Source organism: Cydia strobilella, chromosome 10 (genome assembly GCF_947568885.1).
Source record: "Cydia strobilella chromosome 10, ilCydStro3.1, whole genome shotgun sequence".
Taxonomy (NCBI): Eukaryota; Metazoa; Arthropoda; class Insecta; order Lepidoptera; family Tortricidae; genus Cydia; species Cydia strobilella.
In genome coordinates, this window is record NC_086050.1 from 4319987 (window position 1) to 4334372 (window position 14386).

The following is a 14386-nucleotide window of genomic DNA, read 5'->3' on the forward strand; positions in this document are numbered from 1 at the left end:
TAGGTACTGATATAAATAAACCCATTTTGCAACTACCAATTTTATCGGTATTAGTCTAAATCAGTCCTTTAGTTCAAAGGTTTATTAGTTTAACATTTAAATGCTGTCTATTATTTGGAAATACAGGCCAATTCAGACGTACACTGACATCAGAACGATATTTGAATGAATCATGTTATTTTGTTTGCGTCTCACCTGCACTAATACACGGTCAAATTACGAGCGAAATGCACAATAACTAAATAACATATATATAACATTTAAAACTTTCGCGGTTTGAACACATATTAAATCACATTTAGAAACGGGTCTATCGCGAATTTATTTTGTTACCTTTATTGCGACCACGACCAGTGAAACCTGTGTCGAAACGTCGGTAAATAAAGGTAACAAAATAAATTCGCGATAGACCCGTTTCTAAATGTGATTTAACTAAATAACATGATTAAAATATCATTCTGATGTCAGATTCGAATTTGCTTAATACTGCCGCCGTTAAACCGGAATTAGTAATACACAGATGTTAATTTATTGGGCATTCTATTGGTGTCAGTGTTCAAGGTCATTTTATTGTCACCAACCAGCTGTTAGGGTAACCACACCCTAGAGGGCGTTGGCAGGCGTGGCTCACTCCGCGATTTTGTCGTGTCGCTCAAGTACATGCGGTCCACACCAATTTTGGTGTCTAGCCATAGTAGTTGCCGTGCGCCGCTACGGAACGGACGCCTGCTCGCGCTTGCGCCACCTAGCGGTCATATCTGTCGTAATAGACGCGTTTTGTTAGAGTGAACCTTCTGTACCAAGTACTATTATTTATTCTGTGGCGTTGGTAGAAAACGCTAATCTAAATTGAAACAATGTATGCATGGAAATGATCACGTGACTAATTGACGATTCGTTACATCTGTCATCCTGATGCATTTTTTTCGATCGGCGTTTGTCGATATACGATTGTTATCTTGGTTAGACCCCCAGGATTTTTCGTGACAGGCCAGGAATTATGAACTTACTTACTGTCCGCGGTTATGTCAGTGAATTTATACTCCGTCTCATTATGTTAGACTGATAGAGTTCTTAATTATGAAATAACGTTTTTAACCAACGTTATTTTACAATACAGAAATCTCCAGCTAAATTCATTAGGAATCCGTGACATATTAAACATTTATCCAGGTTATTTAATTAGGTACAGTCGGTTCCCTAACATAAGTATCCACTTTTCTATACGATTAAATATAGTATGGCGACGTGGGTATTTAAGTTGGGGCACCCACCGTACATAGACAAACCGTCTAATTGATAACGATATTATTTATATCATCATCATCATCATCATCATTATCATCATGTCAGCCGATAGACGTCCACTGCTGGACATAGGCCTCCTCCAAGGCTCGCCACTCCGACCGATCCTGTGCCGCTCGCAACCACCGAATTCCCGCGACCTTCACCAGGTCGTCGCTCCATCTCGTTGGAGGCCTACCGGCAGTTCGTCTTCCGGTACGCGGACGCCACTCCAGAACCTTCCGGCCCCACCGGCCATCAGTTCTGCGAGCAATGTGCCCCGCCCACTGCCACTTAAGGTTTGCAATTCTGCGAGCTATGTCGGTGACCCTAGTTCTACTGCGGATATCATCATTTCTGACTCTATCACGCAGAGAAACCCCGAGCATAGCTCTCTCTTATTTATATGTCGTGTCACAATTCTGGGCGGAGGCCTCCCCTAATTTCTCCGCCGATCTCTAACTAGTGCTGTGTCTGGCCACTCCTTCAAGGAGGCCAGTTCATCCCGCCATCTCACGATCCCGATTCGAGTTTTCGGGCTCCCACTCCTTAGTGATTTTGGCCCAAAACCTATTCGCCATAAGTGAATAAATACGAGTATGTTCTAAAATTAATTATTAACCACATTTGTTACGGTGTTTGGACTGTTTGGTATATCGTTATTGTTAACATTTTTCAAGAAATAAAACTATGAAAACGGATTATATCGCGTATATTGAATTTATAATACATCCCGACGTGTCACCCGTTGACCACGAACGCTGTAAAGGGTTCGAAACGTCGGGATGTATTATAAATTCAATTTACGCGATATAATCCGTTTTCATAGTTTTATTTCATGAGTAACTATCGCGGTAACCGAAGACAATATTAACATTTTTCAAATTTTCCTTTATGAGGTATGAACAGTATATAGTATACATATAGGTTAAATTTATTAAATTTGGTGCCTGACCTAAGCGGTAACACCAGAGTTTAGTGTAGGAAGGCTCACACATTGTGCCTGGTTTCTCCACGCCCACGTACGAGTAGACATCGTTTTGACGGTTTGTCGGCTTTCTATCACCTTTTTAACTATTATGCGCGAATTTTACCGTCCATATCAATATGGGGTGAAACTGAAACTAATCTACATATAAATAGGGAATTCTAATGTAAGTTTTTTAATATAGCGCCGCTAGAATAAAAAAGAATGGCCATATTGGCTCTTCTACACGATGGGCAAAGTATAATGATACTGGCCCTCTAAGATGGGCCAGCGTGTAGAGAGGATGGCTTATGGCGCGGCGGGATGGCGATAGGATGGCCACAATGTTGGTTTTTCGTCCGTACATTAAAGGTTCGATGGTGCGTACGCATCTACACCTGGCCCATTCCATGGTGCATGCTCTCAACCATCGCATGGCCATCTCGCTGGTCCAGCGCTGGGCCATCGTGTAGAGGAGCCATAATGCCGATATTGCCGATGCCGGAGTAAATAATAAGGTGACGTTCGGATAGCAACCTGCAGCTGCATGACTGTTGCGACATCACTGCGGCGTCGTTGATATCGCCGCTGTATCTGTCAATTTCCTTGATAAAAAAGTTTCTAAGACGCAGAAGCCCGAGTTTCGCTTTACCTATTATTCCCGCGTATTTTTTATACAATTTTTAATGTTAGACGATCTATTTGTGAAATTCTAATACTAAGAATTTGATCCGTATAATAATTCAATATTATTATGGAATAATATTAACATCAATAAATTGCTCTGATAATTAGCCTAAGATAATATATACATATGTACATAAGTGTTTGTTGCTAGGCTTACATGAATAAAGTATATTTGAACTTTGAACTTGAACCTACCTAAACCCAAGAATTGGCGCATAGTGTAGTTACAGTATTTACGAGATATTTTTCCGTACGGCAGTGATGCGTTGTGCGAGGAACCCTCCGTCATTCTAAAACTCCTCATTACAAATTGTATTATTATAATAAGACGGGTGAACAAACGACCTCGACGCCAACGGCTACAATAGATACATCCGTATTGGCATGTTTTTCGAGTTTTATCATAAACGTTAGGCTGACATTTGACATTCTAGAGTTTCGCAGGTCTATCAAATTAAAAACCCAACGGGAAAGAGAGGTATGAGCACTGTGAATGTCATCTCGCTTTGTGTGGTAGGGTACAGCACAGCGGATGTCATTCCAGATCTAGAGCAGAGCCCAACTGGGGAAGTACCTCCAACTTACAGAAAACCGCAGCCAAATAAGACTAGAGCCTACTCAAGTACTCATAGTGTTGTGTTCCTGCCGGTGAGTAAGGTTGCCATGTGGGTTGCCAGAGAGCTCAACGAGGGTGCGGTGTTATAGGGTCGGCAACGCGCTTGTAACTCCTCTGGAGTTGCAGCCGTACATAAGCTAAAAAAATTGACAGTTCCGAACAACTGACGGGCCGATATTGTCCGGCGGACTGATAGTAAGTGGGCCCCTTTAGGTTATTTATAATATGAGTACCTATAAAAGTAAACTACAAAAGCATATACATAAACAATACTAAATACATATAAACACATTATAGAAAACCTAACTAAGGCGCCTAGCAGCGAGGCGGGCAGGGCCTAAGCTGCCGGTGGTCAGGGCTGCAGAAGTGCAGAGAGAGGAACCGCCGGACTATCCGCGCCTTGACCAAGACTTCTGCAGCTGACCGTTCAACCTAGCCACCTAAGGAGTCTCTCAAGGACTATAAAATTGTCCTCCCTAATAATGCATGTTTGTTTTGTTTCAGCATGGTGTTGTGAGATGGGCCCTCAGCGGTCGGGCTCTCCTGAGCCGCCGCCGCCGGCTATACAGCCCTGCAGCGGCTTCCTCGGCAACGTACGTATTTCTAATTTTCTACCGCAATTATTACCAACTTGGTTATGGGTTATTATTTACTTTAACGTGACTTAATCGCCCAGACACCATCCACACTCACCCACAGTGAATGCAGTCAAATGTTCCTAGAGTCAGACCAAGACAAGTCTGCAACGATTTTGGTAGCAAACGCAGTGCAAGTGTTATTTTAAACGTCAAACTTCAATGAAATTATGACGTATAAATAACACTTGCACAGCGTGTGCTATCAAAATCGTTGCAGACTTATCTTGGTCTAACTCTAAACGGAAAATAATATCGCCACTTGAAAAACCGAATATCTTTAGTGCTGTCTGTCGACCGAGTGATATCCCTGGTGTGGAAAACGTTCAAGTTGATAAACAAGACTAAGTGCGGTTAGTTCGAAAAACTCGCGCAGCTAGAATATGTTGATGTCAACTTTACCCAGTCTTCTCCGAGACCACGGGGACAATGCCGTTCTCGAATCGTCAGAGGTAATTTTAAAATTTAATTATACACTATTAAGTCCCGTCTTCGTCAATAATAATGGCACCTCAGATTCCGTGCTTCCGAAAAATCTATATGTATTTAAGCCATAGTCGTGGGTGTAACTGCTACCTATCATTCCGTAGACAGAAGATTATAAAATCCAAAACTCTTAATCCGACGAAAGTAGCTCCTTCCATCCATTATAATCCAATAAATTATTTCCACATCCAATAATGCCATATGAATATAAATGAGGTCTTATCTCGGCATCGCCGAACCGAGCAATTATATATTTATGTGTGTTAGTCGCATAAAACGTGAAATATGCGTGTCGCGTCCGCGACGGCCGCCGCTTCTACCGTGTTGTGGTCGGGTGTTGAATTAGACATTTGCATACTGCCTGGCTAGCAATAGGTAGAACACAGATTTTTTTAATGGTATAGGAGGCAAACGAGTAGACGAATCAGAAGTTACAGACTTATCTTGGTCTAACTCTAACAGACTTCCCATAGTCTAGAGTTCGTCTAAGCTAATTTTGCACCGACTTGAATAAAACAAAGTAAGAGAGTGTTATTATAAATGGCATACATATTTTCATTGCAATTGCCATGCAGTTAGCTTGCTCCGACTCCAATGATGGCGACACGCCACTGTGACATGGCAAAATTAAATGTCATTCATTACTTAATTAATTAAGATTCCTGGGCATTTCTCAGGTTGCCCACACGATGCCGTTGCAAGTAACATTGATCAGATATCATTGGGTGATTTTCGCGGGCACGTTCCATTTTACCAGTTTAGCGCTATTACCATAACATTAATAGATCCGTTGTACGCAAATTTTCATTAGTATTTGGTGCGTTACGATTTATATTGATTTTCTTAATAAATTCTATAAATATTCTTATGTCTATTGGTTACCTACAGACCAGAAGTTATATATTTTTTGCTTTATTTAAATTACCTAGGGTATCATATTTCCGACACGACTTTAGTTGTACATATATTAACAATGATTTAGTAGACCTAATACTGGGATTCAGTAAAATCAGTGATAAAAATAATAAAAGACGTGTTCAAGTAATAAAGTGTAATTTCAAGGTTTGGTCACCAATAGTCATCATTATCTAATGAAATGTCCTGAAAATTGTGTCCTGTTTTACAAATAGAGATATTCTGTAGGTACAGCTCGTGTCCAGTAGTATCTGCAGCCACCTCATAGTTTTAAGATAGAGACATAAGTACCTATCCTTTTTAATAAAGCTATTACAGAACGTTAGATACTTTTGACACGTAGTCTCATCCGCTACTTTTGATGCTGACTTTAGATACATGTCTACTGCCTACTACCTAATACTACCACAGATTATATAATCTACTACGGTTAAATCTAACTGGTCATAATATGTAACGTGGTAGACTTATGTTTAACTGTTGCCAATTAAGAAACTTTAACATCACTGTCGCGGGTATTAAATTAAGCAGTAACGGCACGAGAGGAAATTTAAGTATACCATAAATCAAACGGTATCGGACGGTTAATAAGGTGATCAATGGCGTGTTTAAGGAAATCTTTCATCTGCTCTTAATACGGAAATAAAGATTTACTGGGACATGGTGAGCGAATCTTCTCAAGGTACATCCACAGCGCAGATAACTTTTGTGGAGCAACACTGATACAACTTAGTGTTGCACAGTTTTGTTTATATGTTGCATTCGATGTCAAATATAACAGCACATTATATAACAAGTATATTTTAGGTTGAAGTGGTTGGTGCTGAAGTAACGCTGTCATCACTTATTCTCGTTTTATCTCGTAATATTATATTTAGGCCTTACTTAAGACCTAATTTAGTTTGATCTACGCTAACGATAAAGTAATTTTAATTTATTTATTTATTTGGGATCACCAACAGACAATACATCATGAAAAAACAATCTGTAGCTTACATAACATTGAGGTTAGATGTTTGTCCAAAAGTAACATTGTTACTGAGCGTTTTGCATAGATTACTGTACCGCTTAAACAAGGACACCTTAGCTATCAAAACTTTCTTCTAACAATTATGTATTCTGGTCTTGTTGTTCGCACATTACACCTACCTTAATACTTAGGTAGTATAATTTAGTATTATCGTCCATTAACTATGCTACGGTAAAGTAACATTGTTGCTGAGCGATTTGCCTAGATTACGGTGCCGCCAAAATAAGGGGTTGACAGCTCGTAAATCTATCGAGCACAATTTGCCGTAATAATGGTGCTTGGTGCTCGGGCAGCTGCGCCGTAGTTCCTGACCACAGACAACTGGGTAAACGATGGCGCACTGCTATGACTAATCTCGTACCATTCAACAGACTATAAAGTCCACAAGAAAGAAAAAAATCCCAACACTAGAAAGATAGAAGAGAACCTTGTGGAACTCCAAGCTTTAGCCGTACGCTAAATTCAGTTCCGTTTCCAATCTCTTCATGAGTTTTAAAGTTTAAAAACGATTTAATGAAGTGTAGAGCTTCTGTGGACAGACCGTAGAGCGTATTGATTCGGCTTGTGTAGTAGTATATCATACACAACACAATCAAATGCTATGGAGAGATCGTAGACGCCAGCATCTTACGTGTATTACCAGGCGTTATTATGTAAGTGAGAACATTTATTTATCGTACTTTTTACAATCTTTGAATCAGAATTTACTAGTTTTAACTAACTAGGGTAGTTCATAGTTCAAAAAATGCCTATAATTACTCCTACTGTCCCAGTTTTTAAAATCATCGTCTGTGTGATATCGTAGTATCATTATCTTGGTATATAAAAGTGCAACAGCTGTTATACTCTGCGATGGCAGGCTGGCTAGTTTGCAACGTATAATCTGATTCTATAACGATTTGCTAAAACCCGCGCGCTATCATAGTGCTGCAATTTATGCGAACGGATCGCCCCGCCGGCTACGTTCGCAGGTAACCTTAAACTCTATCGGTATTACTATGCCACTCCATAGAGGTCAACACTAAGCGATTGACACTGGGAAAACAGTGCCAGTAAAATAGGTGTGGTTTCGCAGGAAAGAACCTTTGTTCAATAGGGTTGAAGGTGGCATTTGGTGTCACAATATGGTATAGTTTAACTTAAGAGTTCCCGGCAAGCTCGGCTCTCCATACAAACGTACCTAGTTACGATCTCATTTTAACGACTAACTAGATTGCTTTGAAACTTTGTATCTTACAATAGGATAAGGTATATATAGGTCTGTAATTAGTTTATGTAGCTTTAGATACCATAGTTAAAAAAATACAACGAATTTAAGTTTTTCATACAAAACTTGTTTTTGCTCTATTTCGTTTGTTTTATATACTAGAGCTTTTTAAACTAATTACAGGCCTGGATATACCTCATGTCATTGTGTATGTGCAAAGTTTTATTACAATCCAACACGTAGTTTTAAAATGAGAACAAACTCCGTTTGTACGGGAAGGTGAAATTCGGCCGAGCTTGCCGGGGACTCTTAAGAGTCATACAATCGACTTTACGCTCTCATTTTAAAAAGAAATTCCTAAATAACAGTAGGAAACTTGGCATGAACACTACACAACATATTTATATCTATGTCTGGTAGCGAGTAGAAGTTTTACATATAAAACTTGTATAGTATGCGGTCTATCTACTGAGCTCGTTCACTTACCTGTACTGACAATGGCATTCTGTTAAAAAAGCCATTATTTCTTTTGTGCCTGAGCGCGTGGCCTTTGTGCCTGATCGCGTGGCTATTGTGTGTGAGCCTCAGGCACAAAGGCCACGCGCTCAGGCACAAAAGAAATAATGGCTTTTGTTTAACAGAATGCCATTGTTAGTAATACTACAATTTCGAGCAACGAAAACTAGTACCAGACATAGATATACTCGTAGGTACTTGAATGTTCATGTCAAATTTCATGAGCCTTCGATTGTACGTCGGTAGCTTGGTTCGTATGACTCCAACTCTTAAGGCTAATGAAGAGATTAAAAGAATAGCGACTTCGTTTACGAATCACGCCGAAGTTAGGCGCAGCGTAGTCTTAAACTCTTGCGCATAAATCCGCCGTAAGCTCTAAGCAAGCGCGCTCTGACGCGCCCTACTAACGCGAATAGAAGATGGCTATGAGCAACGTAATAAATTAAAGCTAGAAATGCAATCTATTGCAAACGTTACAAATCTGAATTCTTACATCAGAAAATACATCGTCGTTTCTTACATCCATATCCATTCGGTAGGTAAACATGTCAAAAAAGAATAAAATACACTTACCTAGGTACTGCCAATCGGCCTTGTATTATTAACTATCTCACTAGGTAAATTATTTAACTTTTTTAGGATTTTAAAAGATTCAAATTAATTTATACCTACATAAATGGTACGCGCCCCGTCATCCAGCAAAGTACTTTTGGAAACATAAATTTGTTTTAAAACAGACGGGAAACCCACTAGCGTCGCCATAACATTTCATGTAATGTACACAACGTCCCTTTGTATTCGGTCACGGACTTTTTCAAATTGTTTCAGTCAACAGGATTTCAAAGAGATCTCTGTTCTTTTTGTACGTACGAAGTGTGCATTTTTTTTTACCTATAAAAGCTATTTTAAATCGCCCCAACCTATAATTTTAAGCTATAGCTTTTGCTAAGGGTACTCCATATAAACTTTGAGCACGTTTACGTTGTAAAACAATTCGTTGTATCGATACAATGCACAATGCAATTTAAGGTGTCTCTCTTTACTTGCAGAGCCTGGACGCGAACTTTCAGACTAGCCATGCTCTAGAAATATTGTAATTTCGCGCGGTTTAAGCGTTTTATATAATATCGGGAGGTCAAAAACAATACAAAAGGTAATCACGGTCCATATCCCGGTCAATATAAGTATAGTGAAACTAACCGTGAATCATTCAAAACATTTTTCCCTTTCTTTTTTCTTAAACTGGTAGTGCGGATTGTGAGTTTGGGAGCGAAAATTCGCGACTGCAATTCGATTTGACGTTTAAAAAACTCCTCGCACTTTTTAAACGTGAAACTATAAGTCGAAGTTAAACTTATGGTTAATGATTACTGATGCGTCATCGGAGTTTCCAAAATTTCGAAAAGTTCTCATATTTTTGTGTGGGGATCGAAATCGAAAGCTTTCTTAATTTCCTGAAATTTCCGAGAATTTCTCCAACTTGCCGCAACTTGCACAAGCGTATTAAAGATAGTGTTCGACTCGCCTGTGCTTCAAAAGCGATGGGAACATCTCAAGGTGTCTCCCTTTCATAGCACTCTTTGTTCACGAGGGCAGCCCCCAAGACAATGCGGTTCAGGCGGCTGACCCTTAGATTATTCTTATTTGCCTTTTATTTTATAGAAAATGGCGGCGGCTCTATAATGATGTGAGTCGGCGGTGACAAAGGTTCAATAATACTACCAGATACGACAAGTATGCTACTTAGATAATAACTTGTTTTAGAATTAATGTTATATACGATCGACTTTAAACTGTCGTGAGGCATATATCCTAAACATAACCGCGCGACATGTTTCGGAAAGCCAGGTACTGTCCGCGCGCCAATTCCGTGCATAATAAAATATTGATACGGACGACAAAGTGCCAAAAATAGTATATGGATAATAAGGTCGTGTATACCTACATATTTTTGGAACTTTGTTCGTATCGATATTTTAATATTTGCCTTTACCATACACCATACCTATTGTTTATAATTTGCATAAATTTAAGATCATTTCTCTTTCTACTTAATAATCTTGTTAACAAACAAACCGCTATAAGAGATGGTCTTCTGACTAATTAATGTATATATAAACACATTATAATTATCAATTTCCATTAATTTATTACTAGTCAATGTTCTAGGAATCTAGGATATAAAAATACCGCTAAGTTTATATTCTAACGGGTTAATTATAGGAAAACCATAAAACTATTAATGGACAGTACCGTCGGTATCTGAGCTATAACCGCGAAAATCGAAGTTCGCAAATTGCGGGCATTTTTCTCTGTCACTCTAATTACATCTACATTGGAGTAAATGAGAAAGATCCCCGCAATTTGCGAATTTCGGTTTTCGCGGTTATAGCTGATGTTTATCAACAAACTAGAAGAACTAGGTCTTGACTAGAACTAGTGCTCAAAAAACCGGCCAAGTGCGAGGCGGACTCGCGCACGAAGGGTTCCGTACCAGTACGCAAAAAACGGCAAAAAATCACGTTTGTTGTAAGGGAGCCCCACTTAAATATTTATTTTATTCTGTTTTTTAGTATTTGTTGTTATAGCGGCAACAGAAATACATCATCTGTGAAAATTTCAACTGTTTAGCTATCACGGTTTATGAGATACAGCCTGGTGATAGACGGACAGATAGACAGACAGACAGCGGAGTCTTAGTAATAATATAAATGTCCCGACGAGAATAACGCAAAAAAAGCGGATTTACATTTATTTAGAAATACATTTAGAAATTTTGTTCTCTAGGGGGGAGGCGCCCATTTGTACATCGATGGCCCATGGTCTAAACTATACTTATAGATACCTAAACTTGTCAAATCTATGGTCGGAATCTAGACATGCGTGCTGAAAATCAGCGAAAGCCGCCAAACTGCCATTTTAAACAGCGAAAGTGGAACGTTATTGATATTTTTCGCAAATTCGGAATTTTAAAAGGAAGGGAAAGTGATAATTATACCTTCGAATAGTCAGAAGAAGGAAATAAGTTCATAAAAACATCGCAGTGTTTCTTTTCTACGCCTATATGTTAAAGTATCCTAACAGCATCTTAGACTCGAGTCTCCGAATAAAGGATGACTCACGCTAGACCGGGCCGGGGCCGGGCCGGAGTTTCCGGCGCTTCATTTTCTATGGAAAGCACCACGTGATCATCGATCTACCGTCATAAAATGACATGTCGGACGCGACGGCCCGGGCACGGCCCGGTCTATCCTGAGTCATCCTTTTAGGGCTCATTCAACCATTTTATAGGTTTCATTATTAATTTTTATCTGAATAACAGTAAAGAAAATAGGCGTTATTGCATGATTTTGTTTATCTATACCCTGAGTTTTACCCTGAGTCGCTTGCACCAATGTCAGTACGAGGATGATCTGGATGACGCATATGATATGATATGATATGATATGATATGATATTTATTTATTTTAATGTTTAATTAAATTGAAAAAGAAAATTTATTTCATAATATTACATTACATTATAAATTATTATGTCAATATAGATATAAGAATTAATATTATGATCGTCAAGAGTACATTATAAAAAAAACATTATAAAAAGTACATTATAAATGAGTTAAGTTTACGAAGTCACGAACTAATCGAACTATTATGTCAGTGTCAAACTCTTGGTAATACATGAATTTTACACAAAGACAATGTATTTCGTTTTTTTTTGCGAAAAAAGTAAAAAATTGAAAAAAAATATTTGTAAGTTCGCTGAAAAGGACTCAAGTCTCTACAAAATAAGTTAAAAATAACTCGTTTGGACTTATAGTTGGTCAAACCAAAATGTCAGTAAATAAGAACAAAACAAAACTATATACTCATCCTTTTCTTTCGGGTGCTAGTACTAGTGTAAGACAAAGATAGTATGATTCTCTCTGTCTATGTTTGAAATGAGACAGTCCTTTGACAAACTATAATTTATAAATATAAGAGTCTGAAAAACTGAGTAGCTAGAGTCTCAAAGGAGACTCAAAGGACTCTAATCTTAATCCTACCCTATGCCAAAGTACGCGGACTCGCAAATTAATTAATAGGTAATAGCATCCTAACAGTACTAGACCCCACATGATCATCAGATACAATACGATGCTTCATTAGTTGCATGATGCATCGGTAAAGCTCCTTGCCTATACGAATCCCATTCAATACTGCAATCAAAATTAAACTTTAACTACTTGTATTTAAAATTTATTTTCATTGGGAAATGATCGTCAGGATACTGTTGAAACTTTAGAACGCGCACTCAAGTAGTCCCTAAATGTGAAACTAAACTTTATGCATGAAAGTCAAGGTTCAAAGTCATTTGACTTTAACTCGGCGCTTTATGAGAATCATGTACAAAGCAATCTGAAACTAAACTTTATATTTATGAGATAAGGTTCAAATTCCATTTAACTTTGACTCAGCGCGTTATGAATCATATGCAAAGCGCCAATTAGAGTCCACCTGCACCGAAGCATCCATCACTGTCAGAGCTAGGGTTGACACCTGAAGGTTTTAATTCGTGTACTCACAATAAAGATGTTGTGAAACAGTAAGTGTCAGTAACAACACAAATTCGCTTGATGACAAAGGACATAACGTGGACTGCTAAGTAAGCAAGACAACTGGACAATCGGCAACTGTAAACTAGAAAGTTAAACAAAAAGTTTTGTGAACTCGTGTGACATATTATTTGCAAGAGCTTATTGTGATTTCATATTTTTTTTTATACATAGCAAAAAGGCAAAATTTGACCATTCCCCCCTCACGAAATCTTCGAAACTACTGGGCCTAAAATTTTGGACAAAACACAGAAAATTAATCTTTACCTATAGCTTACAGGAAAACCTGAAATGAGTCCTACGGTCAAGACGTGTCGGACTTAAAAAAAAAATTGTTAAAAAATATTTGTACATGTCCAGTTTTATTCCTACATGGTAGCTAATGTATAAGGTAGCCAACCCTAAAAAACGTTTCATTTTACGTGGCCATCTTATCCCTGCTCGTCAAGCGTTGATTTTCAATACATCGAAACGTATCATTGAGTCAACGACAAACTTTTTTACTCTTAATCCATTGTGTGCAAAGGTCACGGCTTTAATTGGCATTGAATTACATACTATTATTGGTGTCTCTGGTATCGTTAGTGCTTAATTGCTAATTAAGTGCATATAATTGGTCAAGCAAATTTCTTGTCAGTAGAAAAAGGCGGCAAATTTAAAAAATGTAGGCGTGAAGGGTTATCGCTCCATATAAAATTTGAATTTCGCGCCTTTTTCTACTGACAAGATTTGCTTGACCAACTATACTATATGTAGCGGCTTACCGATGACACCCTTCACTGAAAAACTAACACAGCATCCACGTAAATATCAAAGGTTGTTTATTCAACTCTTTGTTACAATCCAAGGGTTCGAACCCGTGATCCACATGAAAGTAATGAAAGTCACACGCCTTACCTCTAGGAAACTAAAGTTACTTATTCGATTAAGATGATTTATGAACAATATCTAATATCCCGCGTTTAGTTACGTCGACAGCTTAATCGCCGACTTATCAGAGCCTTTGGGGAAGCAACGCCGCGGGCGCGCACTAGTCAGCGGCAAGTGTGTCAGCAACTTCGTGCGGCCAAGTGCCCCACTTCAGTACAATATACTTGTACTAGAGACGGGTTAATAATAAGGACTGTTCTGCCTTACCACACATTTTTTTTACTACGTCGGTGGCAAACAAGCATACGGCCCGCCTGATGTTAAGCAGTCTCCGTAGTCTATGTACGCCTGCAATTCCCGAGGAGTTACATGCGCGTTGCCGACTCTAACCGCACCCTCGTTGAGCTCTGCTCATCGGCAGGAACACAACTCATCGCCAGGAACACAACTCTATGAGTAGGGTAGGGTCTAGTGTTATTTGGCTGCGGTTTTCTGTAAGGTATAAATTATGATTACAAAAATAAAATAAAAATCATGCATGGAGGTAATAGGAAGCAAACGAGCAGACGAGCCGCCTGA

At 38.8% G+C, this 14386-nt stretch overlaps 1 protein-coding gene across 2 annotated transcripts in view; it reads left to right on the plus strand.

Annotated features, from left to right (window-relative positions):
* LOC134744610 (leucine zipper putative tumor suppressor 2 homolog) overlaps nucleotides 1–14386 on the plus strand; it is a 135370-nt gene that overhangs the window by 12930 nt on the left and 108054 nt on the right. For both annotated transcript variants that reach the window (XM_063678478.1, XM_063678479.1), the window contains exon 2: nucleotides 4059–4147. In XM_063678478.1, coding sequence (XP_063534548.1) covers nucleotides 4073–4147 — 75 coding nt within the window. In that variant the 5' untranslated portion in view covers nucleotides 4059–4072. The remainder of the gene's footprint in view (nucleotides 1–4058; nucleotides 4148–14386) is intronic.